This window comes from Malus domestica, chromosome 10 (genome assembly GCF_042453785.1).
Source record: "Malus domestica chromosome 10, GDT2T_hap1".
NCBI lineage: Eukaryota > Viridiplantae > Streptophyta > Magnoliopsida > Rosales > Rosaceae > Malus > Malus domestica.
The window spans coordinates 38,907,794-38,927,976 of NC_091670.1; the positions used below are offsets into that span (position 1 = coordinate 38,907,794).

The window sequence follows — 20,183 nt, forward strand, 5'->3', positions numbered from 1 at the left end:
GCCAAATTACCCCCCAAATTACCCCCCCAAACACTCTCCAACCCATGCTAAAATTTTAGGCTAAATGCCAAATGCTATTTCTGGGCCAAATACCCCCCTAGCTTTACCCCTGGGCTAAATGCGAAATGTTTATCGGAATTTAATTTTTTTTAGATTAAAATGTTCATAAAATTAATTTACAATAATCTACATATTTATTTTTTTTTAAATTGATTTAAGAAAAAAATTTAGGCTAATTTCATTCTTTAATAATTCCGGGCTAAAATTTTAGGGTAGAAGGGTTGGAGCAGAAAAGATGTTTCTGGGCTAAAAGCTAAATTTTCCGGGCTAAAAAATTTAGCTTTTAGCCCAAAGGTTGGAGATGGTCTTAGTGACATATTGGCTCCCGGTTAAAACTGCCTTACTGCAATTGGTGACCATTGGTGCTAACAAACTCAAAAGGCTCGTAAGAAAATTATAGAATACATCAATGCACGAAATACATTGCCGAAATTAACAATTAAATTTTTAACAATTATTTTAAGAATTTAATAAATGAAAACAGTTAAGTTCATCATTAATTTTGTTGACAGTACAACTTTAAATTCATTTAAAAAATAATAATAATAATCATATAATCATTTAATCCACATTTACCCTTTATATTTTTTTTATACACAGTTTTCTGTAGCTAGAATTGAAAAAGATACAAAACCAGAAGAACCCAACGAAATTCCACTTTTACCCTTTATTTTTTGAATTGCATCGGAGTCCTCAAGGCCACATCACAGCGTAATTATGCCAACACATAAGGGTATTTATGGCAATTCAACACAATGATTTCTCTGTTGCACCCAAAGAATGGCTTGCAGAGTTGGCAATGTCGCCTCTCCCCTTTCTCATTCCAAACGACACAGAAACACTCGCACACTCACAAATCAGTCTCTCTCTCTCTCTCTCTCTCTCTCCCCCTCGGCAGTTAACCTGCTTCAATCTCACCACCTACTCTCTCTCTCCTCTCTCTCTCTCCCTCTCTCTCTCTTCAATTCCATTCCTTCATTCATTGCAATTTGCGTGTTATTTGAAAAGCTTGAAGCCTGCCTGGTTGCTATGAAAACATTTTCTCTAATTTTCTGAGAGCAAGAGAACATCAGCTGGAAGAGTAATTAAGCGAGAGATGCCGCTGGTGAGGTTTCAGGTGCGGAACGAGTACAGCTGGGGGCAGCCTCAGCTGTACAAGGAGGTGAACAGAGAAGATCCCAAAGCTGTGCTCGACGGCGTTGCCGTCTCCGGCCTCGTCGGGATCTTGCGCCAGTTGGGTGATCTTGCCGAGTAAGTTTTACCCCTTCTTTTGCTCCAATTTTACTCAGGCAGTTCATTTCTCACCACCCTTTTGCATTTTCTTCCATTTTCTGTGTATTTTTGTATCTGGGTTCAGCTCATTCAATCTAAAGTTTACTTCTTTTGGCGTTGAAGTTCTGTTGAAGTAATGCAATTTGGTAACTATTGTAATTTAGCAAATTGGGTTGTCAATTACATTTTCTTTTGGATTAGTTGTGGGATTATATATTACAAGTCGTAAAGTTGGTATTTTTTACTTTCTTTCTGCGTTATATGGGGATTGACATGAATTATCACCTTCGTTAGGCCATTGAGTGTTTTGAAAATGCTCTGGATCCTGCATATTTACAGGTTTATTTGATTTTGGTGTTTTTATCACTGCAAAATATGGTAACCTTGTGTTGCAGCTATTTTCAGCGTAATGTCAATTTGGGGTGTTACCTATGAAGCACGGATGCTTTAGTTTGGTCGCGTTTCCCTATGCTTCATCGGATACGATACGTGTCGAATACTCCCGGATACTCGCCGGATACAAGTATTCGGCTTTTAGGATACCGTTACACTTTCAAATGAGAAATTAAGAGGAGAATATTAATAGGAAACACAGATTTAGTTGCAAGATGATGAATACAATGTGCTTGCCTCTAATGGAAACAAGGAATATAACTCTCACACTTGAATGAACTTGAATTTGGTGTTTTCAGGTTAAAAATATGTTCTAAATTATATATTTTTACTGTCGTCTCCATGACGTATCATATCCTCGTTTTAGAGATTTTACGTAACGCTGTCGTATCATAGGGTGCTAGTAGATTTCTTGCTAGCTCTTGTTGGTAGAATGGAATGATTTATCATGGTCATGGAGACTTAGTACAATTGAACTTTACTTTGGCCTGTTTGGGGACATTTGGATGCTGTGAGATTGAATTCTATATCATTTAGGGTAGTGGGCCGGTATTTCAGTTCTTTTCAGGCGAAAGTGGCACTAACTGCAATAAGATCCTGTCCTTCTTATGTATTATTAACATTGGCAACAAGAGACTGAATAAGTTTAAACTTAACTTGCCCCCGGAGATGAAATTGGTTGAAAGTTACTTGTTGGGTGGAGATTCCTATCTCCTGTGCTTAGTGAAAGTTCCTCAGGTTGGTGAAAGGCCAAAAAATGTGAATTTTGGATCTTCGATATAGGCTATCAAGTCTGAAATGTATAACGCAATAGGTTGAAGCTAGTGATTATTCTATTATAATTTATAACAACTGTTTGTATATGTATAATAGTAAACGGTACTAACTTAGAAAGTAACTTAAAACATGTAGGTTTGCAGCAGAGGTCTTTCATGGCTTGCAAGAGCAAGTGATGACTACAGCTTCTAGAAGCCATAAACTGATGGTTCGTGTGCAGCACATTGAAGCTGCAGTTCCTCCCCTCGAGAAGGCTGTACTTGCTCAAACAAGCCACATACATTTTGCTTACACCAGTGGTATGGCTTTTGTTTCTCACCTTTATGTCTGTATATCATATGCCAGCTATTAACAACTATCAACAGATGTCGTTCACTCTTGTGCAAACTGCTCGGAACTTTTGTTAAATAAGCTGCAGGTTCTCATAAAATTCAATACTGGTGATGTAATAACTTATTTTATGATGTAAAAAAGGAATTATCTATGGTTAGATTTAGCTACCACTATGATTCATTACATATTTTTGTATAGGTTTGTTTTTGCAAACCGTTTAAGAACTAGATATTGAAGCTGAAATCCTTAAAGGAAAGTCTAGGAAGATAGAATTATATGTCAATTCATATTTAGTGCAAGTATTCTTTTATTGTTTTGTAAACAAGAGAACTGCAATTTTCTTAGAAGTGGGTTATTTTTTCCATATACAATCTTACGTTTAAAATAGCTTGGAAAACTTGGATAACACTACTTACCGACCATAGCAGCAAATCTACACATATTCTGGGACAGCATTATATAGACTCTGAATTTTGGGGGGATTACTTCAGTACAAACCTTTCATAATTGACCTTGTTTCATCTGTTCTTTATTGTGGATATTATTTTCTTATATACTCTATAGTCCTTATCCCATGGGTGTGACATCATTATCCTGATAATTGAATCATTAATAGAAGGCAGTTGCTTTGCAGGTATAGAGTGGCATCCTCGTATTCGAAATGAGAAAAATCATTTCATCTACAATGACTTGCCTCGTTTTATTATGGATTCATATGAAGGATGTCGGGATCGTCCACGGTTGGATTTACTGGACAAGTATGATTGAAATCTTTTCTTTACCTATCTTTACCTTAATTGGCTTACATTTTGTGGTTAAATTTTTTTATTCACCTTAATTGGCGTACAAGTAGTTTAAAATTTTATAGTAACTGGTACATGATGGAATTATTTCCTTTACCGTTCAGATTTGATACTGGTGGCCCAGGATCTTGTTTGAAGAGATATTCAGATCCAACCTTTTTCAAAAAAGCATCTGCTATCCCTGATGAAGAAAATGTTGAAAAAGTCCGAAGATCTAGGAAGGCTCAAAGAAGCAAGGTATGCACCAACCTTTTTCAACGGCTTCATGTGCATCCAAGTTATCGTTGTCAGAAGTGGCTATTTACTAGGGTATCAAAGAATGCCCAAAGCATAAGTTGCAACCTATTGCCAACCCATCTTAACCTGTTTCCATTAGGTTTGGTTTTGGGTTTTGAAAAGTCACAACCTGGTAACGTCCTGTCGGTTCTGACTGGAGCCCAACCTAAACCATCCCAAATCTTACCCACTCTTAGACATTAGTGCTTCATCCCAAGCAGAGAATCTGTATTTCTTATTCGAACGAACTTTGCTTATGCTTTCATATGCAATATTGTGGATGAGTATGGCTCAAAAGTTTTCTTAAGAGAGATAGATGCAGGCATATTTTATCATTGTTAAGATAGTGAAGTGCAATGGCCTCTCACATCAATTTCTTCTTGATCAGAGTTTGATTTTCTGCCATCCGTAATCTGTATGCAATGTTTTGTTGGATTATTCTATCTTCTAAGTACCTCAAAGGTTCTGTCACTTGGGATTTTTCTAATTAAAATGTTGAAATGGACAGAAGAAAAGAGGATCACAACGTAAAGGAGATGTATTGCGTGGTGCATCAGCATCTAATCGCAGTAGCAGGTATCGTATATGTTTACACACATATGCATACTTAGAGGAAGTCTCTAATTAATGCATAAATCTATAAGTGACAAGTGGCTCCCATCTTTGACTAAATGGAACTAAATACTTATGATGTCTGACTATGCAGAATGCAATATATTTCTCCTATTGTAAATGGGCGAAGCTCGTCTTCTCAAACTGCCTCCACAGCCGACATGGGATTGAAATCTGACCTGGGGGACAATTCCACTTCTTTTGATTCAAGAACTGAGTCAGGATATATTGAGTATGCTGCCCATCCAAGTTCCTCCATGCAAGGCGAAGAACACGAATCCAAGGAATCACCTACTTCTAAATTGGTGCAGCATGTTGATACTATTGATTCTGTCTCACCTGCTGATCAAACTGGATTTGTAGATGATAACTCTCCTGGAAGTTCATTACAGGACCAAGTTACCTCTGGTTCATCTTGTGTTAACTGGGATGAGAAAACAGAGATAGTGGATCCGAAATGTCAACAGAATAGTATAGATGAAACTACAGAGATGCATCCAACAAAAGATAACTTGGATGCACATGAAGCCGGAGCTGGTAACTTTAGAATTGTTGAGCGAATGGATGCTCTCTTTGATGATGAAAATATTGTGGAATCAATCTCGAGCAGCAACCAGACTGATGAAATTGAAAGTCAACCAGACAATTTCATGGATGCACTTAACATCATTGAATCAGAATCTGAAACCGATCTTGATTGTCAAACAAAACGAGAAGTGGAACATGTTGCCTCTGTTGTCAACAATGAAGGACCATACGGTGTGCATGAGACTTCACACGATTGTTTGGACGATGAAACTCCAATTTTTGAATCTCATACTTCAACGTCTTACATTTCCTCCGAAGTAGAAGTGCCGACAGATCTGCCAAGCTCAGCCTCGTCAGAGAGTCCTATACATAAGCAGGTGCCTCAGATAGACATGGAACCTTCTAATCCAAACCACGCTGTGGGCACCAATAGAGCTGACATTTTTTATGGTTCAAGGTTAGAATCTGTTAGTGGTGATTCAGTATCCTCTGGCTCTGGAACTACTAACTTGCAGGATAAGACCATAAGCAGTTCATATATTCCTCAAGAATCTCCAGCTGACGTTTCCAGGACCAGTTCAACATCTCCTTCATCTGGAACTACTAACGATCAGGACAAGACCATAAGCAGTTTATGTGAGGCTCAAGAATCTCCTGCTGATGATTCCAGTAATAACTCAACACCCTCTGTCTCTGGCTCTGGAACTACTAGTGTGAAGGATAAGATCACAAGCAGTTTATGTGGGTCTCAAGAATCCCCTGCTGACATTTACAGGAATAATTCAATAAATTTCTGGACAAATGGTGGCCTATTAGGACTTCAGCCATCAAAACCTCCTGATTTCAGCATGTCAAGTCCTATAAGTCAAGATTCTGCTAACAGAAATCACACTGAGACAGTTGGTCTCTCAAATCATGCTTACAAGCATATAGTTGATGAGCATGAAAGCGAAGAAAGTCCGTTGGTTGAGAATGCTGGCAGTAATGATAAGGATTTGAGTTCTAAATGCTCCATATCATGCTCTGAGAATCAAGATGATGGCATCTCTTTCAAGAAAATACCTAACGGATTTTCACCCACTGAGTTGTATCCAAAACTTCGTAATATTGGTGATTCTCATACGATAGAACCTGGGACTGTGTTGCCAGTTGCTCCATATGGAAAGTCCACTTCCAATGAAGTGAATCAGGAGAAAGAGGAAAACTCTTCTTGGGTTTTTGGGCTTGGCCGTAGGTTACTTGTGAATGATTTTGGTAGAAAAATTGCACATGTCCATGATGACGGATCTGAGCCTACTAGTTATTCAGATGCTGGTGTACTGGACCGGAGAAATAAGCAGCAGAGAGTAGAGGACCAAGCATTTCCTGAGACATCTGTCAGAGAGCCGTTTGAGGATGGAATTGGTGTTGATTCATCTCCTTCTTCACCACCACTTGAACATATGAAAATATCTTTCCATCCCGTAGATGGCATTGAAACTTCCATACTCAAACTGAAATTATCTGATGGGAATCAAAGCCATGAAAGTGCACGAGACATGTTTCAGTCATTTCAGTTGATCCCAGAACCTGCTGTTCCTCTGCATGAATTTGTTTCTGATTCTGACGGTGACACATTCTGTAGATCATCTCCATATATATCAGATGATTGTCATAGCCATCTCTCTGAATCGAATTCTGAACAATGGGAATCTGGTGAAACTCTAGAAAGAAATAACCATGAACTATATGATGGTTTATGTAGAATCTCATTAGAGGAACTATATGATGGTTTATGTGGAATCTCATCAGAGGAACATATATCCACCTCCCCGATACTAGACGGAATATCCCATAATGCCACTTATGTTGACGGTGGAAGTAAAAGTGTGCACAATGAGAATGGTCTGGAACACTATTCTCTCTCTGATCCTCTACTTGATCTTCCAAGTTTTGATGCTTTAGAACCTGTACTTCAGCAAGAAGCAAAAGATGATTCAGGTCCAAAGGATCTCCCTGGTTTGAGATGTTCAGAGGATTATACACCAGGATCACCACCTCTCCCTCCAGTGGAATGGCGTGCTTCAAAACCATTTACAGTAGAAAAAGATGTATTCAAAGGTTTTAGGCATGCGTTAAATGCAGAAGTTTTGGGGTCTGTCACCCTCCAGCAACCTAAGCCAGCGCCAGTACAGCAACAACAAATGAATGAGGATTCCATTAAACCGCAAGACAAGGTATCATGTATTTTAGTTCAATCCTATTATTTTAAGGCATGACAGGTATTCAAATAGGAATAGTGGCGAGTTGAAACTGAGTAAGGACATATTATCAAATTCTTCTTGCTGCAGCAGGACCAGCACGTGAATGGACAGAAAGATACTGATCAGGATCTAAATGGCAAAGGGGCAGACGAAAAAGAAGATTTCCTGCAACAAATTAGAACAAAGGTGAGTCACCATTTTTTCTTGTCATTTGCCTGCTTTCCAAGTAAAAGTCACTTTGTGTTTGTACTGGAGCGTTTCATATTCGTATGTGAAATGTGCATCAACAGTGCCAAATCGAGATTTTTCTCATCTCTTCTGCTGCCGCAGATCCATATACGCTCTATTTACATAGAACATGCCTGGTTGTACTAAATCTTGATAGATTGATTTCATCGTGTAGTAAAGCTTTGCTTTCATCTGTTGCGACCTTTCAAACTAGACTAGAGTAGATTAAGTAACAAAGAAACTAGTGCTAACTTCGTGCTCGTTTCTTGTTATGTCCTTCCAGTCATTCAACCTGAGACGCACAGTGCCAGCAAAGGCAGCCGCCACACCAGCACCTGCCGCCAATGTCAAAGTCACCGCAATTTTGGAGAAAGCAAATGCCATTCGCCAGGTTCCCCATTGCCCTGCACCTCTTTTCTTTCCTTTGCCTTTTGTCCATTCTCATTATTTGCATCACAGCAACCAAGTTGACAATTTATCAAAACTTATCAGGCTGTTAGGAGCGATGACGATACCTGGAGTGACACTTGATTTGACCGTGTTTTATGCCATCCCGGGAGAAGCAATCCACAAACTTGGCCGAGGCTGTGTTAAATATGTGTGAATAATTTCAGTTTCTTTGTGTAATTAAGTGTAGGGGCTAATCTTTTATCCATCCAGTGCAGTATTTTGATTGATTCCTTCAGGTAGAAAGATGAGATGAGTTGTTGTCCGGTTGAGAGTACATGATCATCTTTACATATTAGAGGCAATCGTTTATACAAAATGCCATAAGTGCCTGAATACATACATCGATCTATTCTTCTTGTACTGATTTTATTTCGAGAAGGCTTTTTATCTAAAATGGTCTTTGAAATGGCATAACTCATCACTGATCCTGAGATTTAAAATCTATAGGAGTGGTTGAGTTTGTTCATCATCAATCATTTTTGGTTATTTTGTGAAAAATATATGTAAATAAGAATAAAATGACAAAATATCCTCAATTTTGTTAAATCATTTTGGTCCGTTGTATATTAATTTATTAAATTAAGGCTATTTTTATCATTTTGATCCTTATTTGACAAAGATTTTTCACGGCAGAACTAAAATGATTGATAGTAGACAAACTCATGGACCATTTCTATCGATTTTAAATCTCATGAATCAAAGTAAGGAGTTATTCTAATCTAAATCGACATATTTTTCACCGAAAAACCAAAATGATTTACAGTAGACAAATTCAAGATCATTTTTATCAATTTTCATTATCAAAAATCAAAGTCTCGTAAATTATTTTAGGCTAAAAAACTTATATTATTGCCATGGGAACTTACAGATGGTGTATGGACAATAAATACAATTTTTTATAAAGAAAAATCCTAATTTTCAGCTGGCATTGCAGCCAACCGGCACACTGAATTCAATATTTAATATATAAATGAATAACGAACAGAAGACTTTTTTTTTTATCATTTGATTAAAGCAACTTGCTTACGGATTAAAAACGTGCTTACGAATTAAAAAACCCTAAGGCCATCTCCAACCGAGGGTTGGCCAGAGGGCTCGTTTGAGCCCTCTGACCCTCCAAGATTCCCCAAGATATTAATATTTTAATGAACAGTACATGGCCATATTTGTCTCCGTCTCCAACTCACCCTAGATTAGCTTTATTTTAAGGGAGTTTTAACAAAAAGTCTGCGGTACTGTTCATTTTAACAAAAAACCATATTTTTACACTAAAAAGTCAAACCTTGTACTATTCATTTTACCCTTTATTTTGTCCTTATCGTTAAAACTCAAAGTTTTCAAGTCATTTTCAATAGTTTTTCTTTATTTTAAAATGAACTTTAACGAAAAGCTCCTGGTACTGTTCGTTTTAACGAAAAACCACATTTTTGTATTAAAAAGTAAATCCTGGTCCTATTCACTCGTTAAAACTCAAAGTTTTCAAACAATTTTAATTAGTTTTTCTTATTTTAAAAGATATAACAAGAAGGGATATGTGATTAGACATTAGAGGACATCTCTATTCCCTTAAAGAGTGGCAGATGTGAGATGACGAATTAACTAAAGTAAACGTAACTCGATGGCAAATGTTGGAGAGGAACTCAAGTAGGGTCGTCTGACTATGACAGGGTTGGGCACAAAACACATAGAATATCTTGTATTTATGTGAGAAGTGTTTTATGTATGACGTGGTCGGACAACCCTATTCAAGAAGGTAAAGAAGCTATATTGAAACTAATTAATGGAAGGGTTCCTAATGCCAAACGTGGGGAGTAATTTTTGATTCCCAAAGTAATTGCTTGTATGTGGAAACTAAAAATTACTCTCCATCTAATCAAGCCACTAAACGCCTAAACATGAGAAAGTGGGGTACTATAACCAAGCAACCTAATACCCACTACACAGAACATGGAGAAATATATAGTGGGACTTGGAGTTTAAGACTTCAATGCTTATATAAAGGCCAATTATCTCACTACAAGGAGATGAAAAATGTATGAAGTTATTCTGAAATCCTCCTGCAAATATCGGCGCTCCATAACTTGAGCGTTGTAGTGTTTTCTTACAAGTACTCCCACACTCCCTTGCTCTCTCGTTGATGGCAAGCGAAGATAGTGTCATGTTGTTTCTCAATGGAATTACAAGGTTACACTACTATGTTTAACTATTTGCATGACGAACAAAAGTTGGTCGCGCAAAGTGTCATTCTGTCGCATAAACGTCTGCATGACGGAAACTTCGTCGCGCAAGGATCATGAAGAAAGACTTTACGCGACGAACAATAGCATTGGTCGCAAAAATGTGGCGTGATGGTTTAGCCTTCGTCGCACAAAATTTGTAGGAACGAATGTGTTCGTCGCACAAAATACCAGGACACAAAGGTGGGACAACTAGTATTCGTCTCTCGAAACTTTGTGCGACGACAGTTTACAGTTACGCGACGAAACCTTGTTAGTCGCTATAATATTGTGAGACAAAGGTATTCGTCGCGCAAAAATTAAAAAAAAAAAAAATTTAATTCAATTTTTTGTTTTGTTTTATTTTAATTTTGTAATAAAATTAAATTACAATTAAAAAATGTAATGAAGAGAAAAATAATTTATTTAAATAAATATAAATGTATGTACAAGGAAAATGTTTAAAAAGTAAGGGAGTACAAAACTAAGAAAATAATGCGGCATAGTCTATGGGGTCGTCATTCAGAGGCGGCTGGAAGGTCTCGAGGTTGGGGACGAGCTCAGAGGCAGAAAGGGCAGAGTTGTGGGCATGCTTGGGTTGGAGGGGCTCAGATGTCGACGACAATCAAAGATCTGAGAGACGAATGCCGAATTGACTAAGGGCATGTACAATCTGTGACATCTGGCTCTTATACGAAGCCAACTCAGTCCTAAGGTCGGCCACCTCTACTGTCAAAGCTGTCACCTGACTCTTTGACTACGATGATGAAAAGGCTCTAAGTTCTCGCCGTCGGGCATTCTCTATCCCTTTACAATACATCATCGGCCTCCGCCCGAGAGTCTGATCCAAGGTCTCTGTAAGGATCTGAAACCCCGCATCCTCTGGGGATCCATAGACTCAAGCGGAGTCTCAGGAGGAAGCTGGGAGGCGGACTTCTGAAGAACCAATTGCCTATTCTCCATCTCGTCTGTGTAATATAACATGAAAATATTAATAATAACATTCAAATAATAACCATGATACTTGAATGCGTAAGATAATAATTATAATTGAAGAATACTTACATGAAGTGACTCGGCCAACTCATCACCGAGTTGAACATAAACGTCTCTGAAGACATCGATCTCCGGAAATTTTGAACCCCCCCTGAATAGAACAAGATTTGATAATTGTTAGTACGAAAAAAAAATATTATTGACATATTAAAAATTGAATATGAAAAACTTTATTATTACCTACCTCCACGCCTCCATCATAAATGAGAAGGGCCTCAAACCGAAATGGTGGAGAATAGTCTTCTTCTCCCGATTGCTCTTGTTGGCTTTCACCTTCTTCTGTTATACAAAAAACAAACGTATTAGTTCTAATTTAAATGAAATATAAAAAAAAATCAATAAACATTAGTAAGAAATGTATAATACTTTTAAATTTAATATAAAAAATGTACCACATACCTGAGCTCTTGAAAATGACTGTAGAGCCACACCTAATTATCTTCTCGGTCCTCAAACTCCTTCAGGCAACCCTCCTCAAGAGTGACATGCAGATCATCAAATGTCTCAAAATATTGGTGTTGGTCGCTCTTCTACTGCTTGTACCGTTAAGCGAAAAGCCTGTTGATGTACGCCAACATATCGTCGTTGATGTCGTTGAAATTGTAGTTCGTCTGCAATGTAACAAATTAATTACATACATTAAGTAATATAAATATATAAAATTTGAAGGAAAAACAATTAAAAGGTAGGATACTTATCGACAACTGTGTGCGCACCCTTGTCCTCATCTCGTCCGACATCGCCTTCCAAGACTTCCATTGCATAAGGTAATAGGTCCGAACGACGTGACCAATGTCGTGGGCCAATGCGCTATGCTGCTTGGCTGTTGGTGCAACCCAATGCCAGTCGTCGTATCCGCTGGTGATATGTCCGTTGGTCACCCGGATGACATTCACCATCTTCAACTGGCGACAAGGTCCCTAGGTATTTTTCTTTGCCGCAAAAAAATAAAAAAAACATTCAAACAAACACAACAAATAAAACCGAAATTCCGGCAGAACCTCCCCTAAAATTATAACAATTCCCAAACCATGGACATTGTAATGAATCATATATGATATCAAACAACAATCACAACAATTGAATAAGCAAAATTTGGACCAAACACATAATTGCATTATGTAACAATTTTGATTGAAAGAAAGCGAGGTCAGTTAACCTTTATAGTAGCACACTTGTAATAGTAATTTCCAATAAGCTAGAGAAACTAACAAAATTTAAATTCATATGCAAGATCAAGTCATGGAAGGGGAAGCCACTAAGCTAAAGTTTTGTGCGGATCATAATAGCTTAGCAAAATTCTAGAAACAAGAATATGTTATATTATGGAAAATTCAAAACAACTTCAATAAAACCAAGGAAAAGGGATACTCCAGGAAGCACAAAGGTAATGTAAGATATGTTATATAAATTAAAAGCAACACCTTGCTATGGCGTGGCAATGTTTGACTGGTCCCATTTTCTAAGTCGACAGAAAACTTACACTTGACTTATAAATGTCTATTAACTATTTTATGGCAGATTGATGATTAATGAGAATAAAACTAAGAGTAGCCCTTTTAAATTTACTGTTAAATTGACAACTTATGGCATGGAGAGACCAACTTGATGAAATAACCATTCCAAACTGATTAAGAACATAATGGGTTTCTGAAAACTTAATCAAGGTGAGTTACGTATCATATATCTTTTTAAGGCATTGATTCTAATAGCAGGTCACTCCTATTTGTGTAGGCATTCACAAGGAAATAAGGGGAGTTACTTAACTTTACTTGATTGTGACCTCGAGGCATCACTAGTAGATGACAATGTCATGTCGGGTGTGTGGGGGTGAAGGTGACCACACCTAGCGCTAGCAGGTAGCACCACTGAAGAGGCTGATGACGCTGGCACCTGGAAGACCCGGGGACCAATCAGATCTAATGAATTAGTCGGCCTGGGGTCCATTTCTGTTGGAGCAGTGGCGGCTGTAGTAGGAGGTGGGGGAATCGAATGAGGTGCAGTCGTCACTGCCTTACGACTTCTAATAAGCTCCGACATCTGCACAATTAGAAAAAAAAATTCAATGCATATTTATGGTTAAACTAGAAAAACTTGGCCATTTTGAAAGATGGCAAAGAAAAAGGGAAATGTTTGACACTTTGAAAAAGTTCTTAGTTCTTCCACAAATAATCATATTTGACACATGTAACATTTCACTAAATGAGAATCTACGCATTCGCATGTGATGCAACAATCAAAACATAGAAAATACATTCTCAATCGTTCTCCATCAATCGCTAATCACACACAATATCCCTATAGACAACAACATTAATGGCGTTAGCATGAATTTACATTAATACTTTTACCCTAACAAAAAAAAACACTTACCAGACACACCGAGATAACTCAATCAACCTAAAGAAGAAGATGGAAGGAGTATTAGATGATGAAATTGAGAGAAAATGGAAATGACGGATGCCGGATTGAGAAAAACCGAAGGGGATGACTGCAAAGGCTAAATTTGCAATTTTTGTGCAGTTTGCCTCTGCACAACTTGAATCCAGATTATAAAGTTCACTTTTGGACAAATGATTTTGCGTGACAAAAAAAAGTATTTGTCGCGTAAGTTTACCATTTTTTATTTTATTTCCTTTACTTTATAATTTATTCTTTTTAACAAATTGCGTGACGAAAACATGTATCGTCGCGTAATGCATATTTTTTATTTTTTTTTGTTTTTCCGTTTTATTTGTAAATATTGTAAAATTTTCTTTTGTTATAAATAAAAAAAAACTCAAACCTTATTAAACATTAAATTAATTAACAAAACTAATTTACTATCCCAAATAAAAATTATAATTAATGAAAATATTAATACTCATCCACATAACATAAATTTATTAATTAAATTAAAAATAAAGTCCACAAAATCTTATTTAAAAAAAAAAAGCAACCCTCCTCAACTTCAATCATCCCTTGCCCGCAACACATCAAACTTCCATCACCGGAAACTCTGCTTGAAAAGCCCATCCACATAAATATGTTGCTTATTTTCGGTTTCATCAACATCCCAATGAACCTACATTAATGTCAATAACAATAAATTAGTAATTTAAAAATATTACGTTTTAACAAAAATAATTGTTCATTATTTACTACAAACTTACCGATAACTCCCCCAGCATGGACTTCTTCAACTTCTCAGGGACCTTTTATCAAGACTCAAACTCAACAGAACAATCCCTCCGCACCAAATTCCTAATGTCATACACAAATTCGGCGTACACCTCAGCCATATTTTTGCCTCCAAAGTACGGTACTTGCTTCCATCGATACATCTCTAATCGCACTACAAGTTTCTTTTTGGTAGAACCTTATCCAAAATCGGCCATTCTTTTTTAAACAATTTTTTTTTTTTTTTGAAAACTAGGGTTCTTAAACTATGTTTATATAGCACTAGGATACCTTTGTGCGAGGAACCCATTCGTCGTGCAAATCTTCATGTTCATCGTGCAAAACGAGTCATAAATGTGCAATAAATGGGAAGGTTTGAACGCAATCTGACTGTGCTTTGTGCGACAAACATCTGATGTTCGTCGTGCAAAGTAATCTTACACAACGAACAAAGCGTCGCGCAATATATTTAGCGACGAACAGAATGATTGCAAATATTCAGTTAAATATTTATTCTAAAAAGAACTTTAAATATTTATTCTATTAATAATTAATAAGTGAAATATTTATTTTATAAATAATTAATACTTTAAATATTTATTATATAAATAATTAATGCCTTAATCCATACAATTATTTTGAGCATAAGTACGATATTCATTGAAGATTGAAAACACATACAAACCGAGGATATGGTGCTTACATTAGGCCTTAATAAAAAAAACCAAACAGGAATTAAAACCTAATTAAGTCCAAATACATAACTTATAAAAAAAACCTTAAATTTAAATATTATCATATAAAACATAAATTTAAAACTACTATTTCGATGGTCCTCGTCCATTCCGCAAGACTTCATAGCGCCACTGATTGTAACCTCCCTCCAACGCATCCTCCATCAACTTCATCAACTATTTGTTTGTACCATCATCAAGAGTATGCTTACACTGTTACACATATATGCAAATAATTAATTCCAACATATAACTAAAAATTTCACAAACTTAATTATTGATCCATCAACAATATACTTACTAATAGTTCATCCATTACAAGCTTCTTCACATTCTTGGGCACATCTTTCCAAGAACACCACTCAACAGTGAGACAATTATTTAGCATGGCTACAACAATCGCATGCGCAAACTCAAAATGTTGTCTCAAATCATTCGGGTTGGTGGCGGGCACACTCTAATCCTTATTTTCATCCTCCATCTGTTCTTGAAGAATAAGAACAGAATTGTGAAGAATAAGGACAACAGAAGTGCATATTTATAGGAAGGTTAGGGTCTTTGCGCGATGAAGGTTTTGTCGCGCAAACATCTGTATTAAATGCGGTATTGATTCATCTGATTCACCTGCAGTGAATGGTCTAATTGAAAACTCACAAGAACTTGCGCGATGAACCCTTGGTCGCGCAAATGTCCCCTTTTCGTCACGCAAGTTTTTCGTGCCAAAAAAAATTACCCCGCGTTTTCTTGCTGACTTTACGCGACAACAACAAATATTCATCGCGCAAATATTTTTTCCCTATCCTGTCTATTTTGTGCGACAAAACATTTTTTTCTGTCGCGCAAGCCGTTTTTTCTACTAGTGTTACTTGTTGGAGAATTTGAAGGACGGATTTTTCTGCTCCAATACTGTCAAATGCAAATTATGTTGGACTAATTAATGGAAGGGATTTTATCATGAATGGTCTCTAAAATTGTATAACTCCTCATTTTAGTCCTGAAGTTAAAAATCAATCAATTCCCTGAAATTAGTTGCCACAAATCAGTTTGTCCTTACGTTCAATTTCCGTCCATTTTAGCATTAAAAGTGGTCACGTGGGCTCGAAAGAATAAGTTATCCCAATTTTAAAGACTAAATAAAATAATACGAACATGCAACTTTTAAAATCGTAATAAGAAAAGAAAAGAAATTCCAATATTACTCCGCTGATGCTTTTTTCTCTTTACATGCGCACAAGAAAGGCAGTTTTACCCCTAAAAAAGAGGTACCCCAACCATAAAAATGATGCACCCAAATCACTTTGTTCTTTACATATCCTTTAATCTTTTGATTAAAAGGGACTTTGGAAAGCATCATAAAGAAAAATTTGCATGCATTTCATTCCAAGTAAAAAGTGTTGGAATTGTGCTACTCTGTCTGCATCATACAAGTTAGAAAAAGTGTTGGAAATGAGGTTCCTTTTTTGGCATAAACTAATTAAAGATTCCTTTATTAAAGAAATCCCATTTTCGCATTGCTTTTTACAATAATTGTTTGACTATAGATATGTCACATTTTGTTTTTAGCACAATATTTTATAATGTTGATACAAAAATTGACATTAAATTATGAAATGTCAGAAAGTCCCACTCTTGAGAGAATCCCCTTAGCATAAAGCTGTCCCAGACCACAAACCCCACAATGTCAAGTGTGATGAAAAGGAAACAACGTACAAGGTTAATCATCAAATCCATTGAAACCTGAAAAGATGGCTTTGAAACAAAGTGTTTGGCAATAACATTAGATTATTAGCACAAGTATCCCACTTTAATGACAATAACATGCCTTAAACATCGCCTAATTGATATAAAATTTCACAAGTGATCTCCATAGTTAGTTAAAGTAATATATATGTAAGACACTCACCCCTCCTAGGAGGCATATATGCTAGCTCACTGCTGGCAGAATTTGGTAGGACAACAAAAATCATTCATGGCATGTATATGTGTATAGTTTTTCTCTTTTCTTCCAAAGGCATGTGTGTATATAGTTCTATTCATTATTATTATCAGCAGTAGTACTTATTAGTATAGAGGGGAAAATCCGACTATCTTCCAATATTGAAAAAAGAAATATCATCGTAAGTGAGAATGATCTCACCCAACAGACCAATAATTAGTTCATACGCAACAAAATTGCAATTGCCTTGTAACATAAAACTATTATCAATTACTTTAATTTTTTACCCTTTTTTCAGGATTGAATGATCTTGCCTTGCTCAACTACAAGAAATTTCAGTAACGTCGCCTGATTAGCAGCTTTCATACTGAATAAGACCACTATTATATAAAACATTAAAATGAGACTAAAAAATACAGAAGATTTCATGCTTTTGTGATAGATATCTTACGTACGAATAACGTAATTGGATAACCATGCCTAAGTTGTTTGCTTGTTTATTGGACCTTTACTATCGATTCTATATCCAACGGATAATCATTATAGATCTTAAAAGTGATTACTAATATACATATCCGGATGAAATATACTGTAATTCGCACATTTGATGTCATGTTTGTGGAGCCTAAAATAATCTCAAATATTCTAGAGGTGACACGTGGACTTTTATTCAAGAAAGACAAGATTGCCCTCAATAAATGGGCTGGCACACGCAACTCACACCCCTGGAGGTCTCAGCAGCTGAATACGTTTGCCCACAGCTCACCTGCCCTTGGCAAGAAATTAAAGATAAGGATTAATTACCCAAATCCTATCTTTAATACATTCCTAATTGAAGATTGACGCAAATCAAGTAAGTAATCCTAATTTAAATCAATTAGGGATAATTATACCATTATCTCAAGATATTATTTCATATTTAATATCTTGGGAATATTTAGAGAATATCTCTCTATGGCCGGCCCTAACCCTATAAATACCTCATATTCTACCAAATTTTCAGAGCTTTTGCAACTCTAAAAAGCCCTAAACACTTTATTCTCTTAGAAAAACTAACTTAGGCATCGGAGATCCATTGACCTAACCCCCCCCCACCTCGTGGGCGCATGAGTCTTAGGTCTCTGATTAAAGATGTTGATTGTTTTGCAGGTAAATTTTCGTCAATACTGAAGACGGCACAAATTTACATCGACAATGTTAGCACCATACCGCAAGTGCCACTGAGAGCAAAAGGGCACAAATTACAAAGGCTGGGGAGCATGCATGCATGTTGAAGACCCCTTGTTCTCCACCCATGCTTGCAAGCTAAAGCTTTAGGACCACCTAACTAAAATCTCTCCTTTTCCTCTTTTCTTCGAAAGTATGATATATATTAGTTTTTCACTTATAGAGCTTCACCAGCACTGCTTACAGTTGCGAGCTAATTAGATATCGCATTGATATTCTTTATATGTTTTTAATCAGCCAAAAGCTAAAGCCTAATGCATGGAGATTTCTCAAAGCAAAAACAAGAAGCACTTTTACTTTATCGCTTTTTTTCTCAATAAAATTTTTTAGGGTAGAATATGTACACAGCTACAACTTTCATTAGCGAAACATACTTTAATCGATCTCTTTATGCTTCCCATCAACTTCTAACTCTTTGTACGCGGCCTAACTGGACGGGACCCACTTTTAGACTTCATGATGATGACGTGGAGTAATGATGTGGACAAAAAGCTCACCCTCAACCCTTTTGTTAAAGCCACCTGCCCAAGCTCTTGGCGGCTGTCAAATGGATTTTTACATACAATTCCTGCTTTTAATTTAAGCACTTTTATCCCCTCTCCTCGATCTATAAATACATAACCACTTGCAGTAGCACACCACCTTTCCTTAAACCATACAAAGTGTATGTCGCTCAAATCATAAATCATCTCTCTCTCTCTCTCTTCTCTCCCCCCCCCCCCCCCCCTCTCTCTCTAGCTTTTGTATTGTTTTCTCTCTCAAAAAATTCCATGGCTCAGGTCCAAACCGGCCAAGATGTTCATGGAATTAAGCTTTTCGGGAAAACGATTACACTGCAGAACAGATCATCACAAGTAAAAGAAGAACCCAAAAAGGATGATCAAACGGTGGAGAAGCGGCCTGATAGGATCATACCATGCCCAAGATGCAAAAGCATGGAGACAAAATTTTGTTACTTTAATAACTACAATGTTAACCAGCCTAGGCACTTCTGCAAGGGCTGCCAGAGGTACTGGACGGCCGGCGGGGCCCTACGGAACGTCCCCGTGGGGGCTGGTCGACGAAAAACCAAGCCGCCTTGTCGGGGGCTGGCCGGGTTACCGGAGGGTTGTATATATGAGGGTTCAGATGTGGTGCACCAGTTTGAGTTAGATGGGGTGGTGGAAGAGTGGCAAGTGGCGGCGGCACAAGGCAGTTTTCACCAAGTTTTCCCAGTGGCGAAGAGGCGGAGGACCGGCTCAGGTGGCCAACCATGCAGCTGAATCATCATATTGTCCTAATTTATTCTTTCACCATATCCATAAATTAGAAATTTCAAGAAATCGAAAGAAAAAAAAAGTGTATTGTGAATTAGCCTAATGGTAATTACTGGTGTGTATATATACAAATTGCGATCTATCAATCCCTATATACTAACAACAACAAAAATCTATTAATCCCTATATAATTAACATGTGCATGGAATTAAATATCGATCGGAAAAGAAAAAAAAAATCACAAAAATATTGTGGAATCGAACATTCGAACAAAACCATGCGAATCTGCAACCATAAATAATATTTTATGTGGCATGGAACGGTTGACCATGTACCAAGTGGATGAATAAGGTTGGTTAAGTGAGCACAAAACTTGAAACATGGACGAGGTATGAATTACAAGCTACCGACTTCTTGTTTGTCCTTGCTACTTGCCAAACTAAAGGAAAATCAGTCGGTTATTTAACCTAGGAAAAATGGAAGAAAACTCAGTCAGTATAGACTATGAACCGTCCGATCCCGGCTCCTTACAAAAGTATGAGACTCCTTAAATTTTAGCCTCATTTGTTTCCTATTAGTCTCACTTAATGTAAAAGCTGATCTAATAGAAAACTTCACCGAAAA

General features: G+C 37.0%; 2 protein-coding genes across 3 annotated transcripts; both read left to right on the forward strand.

Annotated features, from left to right (window-relative positions):
• Positions 1 to 854: 854 nt before the first annotated feature.
• Positions 855 to 8,314, forward strand: LOC103422376 (protein SCAR3-like). Of its 2 annotated transcripts, none has more exons than XM_029110322.2 (9): positions 855 to 1,311; positions 2,638 to 2,801; positions 3,470 to 3,593; positions 3,743 to 3,875; positions 4,423 to 4,490; positions 4,621 to 7,270; positions 7,385 to 7,483; positions 7,809 to 7,916; positions 8,018 to 8,314. In XM_029110322.2, exons 1-9 carry the CDS (start codon positions 1,157 to 1,159, stop codon positions 8,054 to 8,056), a joined length of 3,540 nt encoding a protein of 1,179 aa, XP_028966155.2. In that variant the 5' UTR covers positions 855 to 1,156; the 3' UTR covers positions 8,057 to 8,314. The 2 variants fall into 2 exon arrangements, with proteins under 2 accessions (XP_028966155.2, XP_028966156.2); XM_029110323.2 differs by having other exon boundaries at positions 7,388 to 7,483.
• Positions 8,315 to 19,073: 10,759 nt separating this feature from the next.
• Positions 19,074 to 19,565, forward strand: LOC103446319 (dof zinc finger protein DOF1.5). The gene has a single exon (XM_008385404.4). It carries the CDS (start codon positions 19,074 to 19,076, stop codon positions 19,563 to 19,565), a length of 492 nt encoding a protein of 163 aa, XP_008383626.1.
• The last annotated feature ends 618 nt before the right edge of the window (positions 19,566 to 20,183 follow it).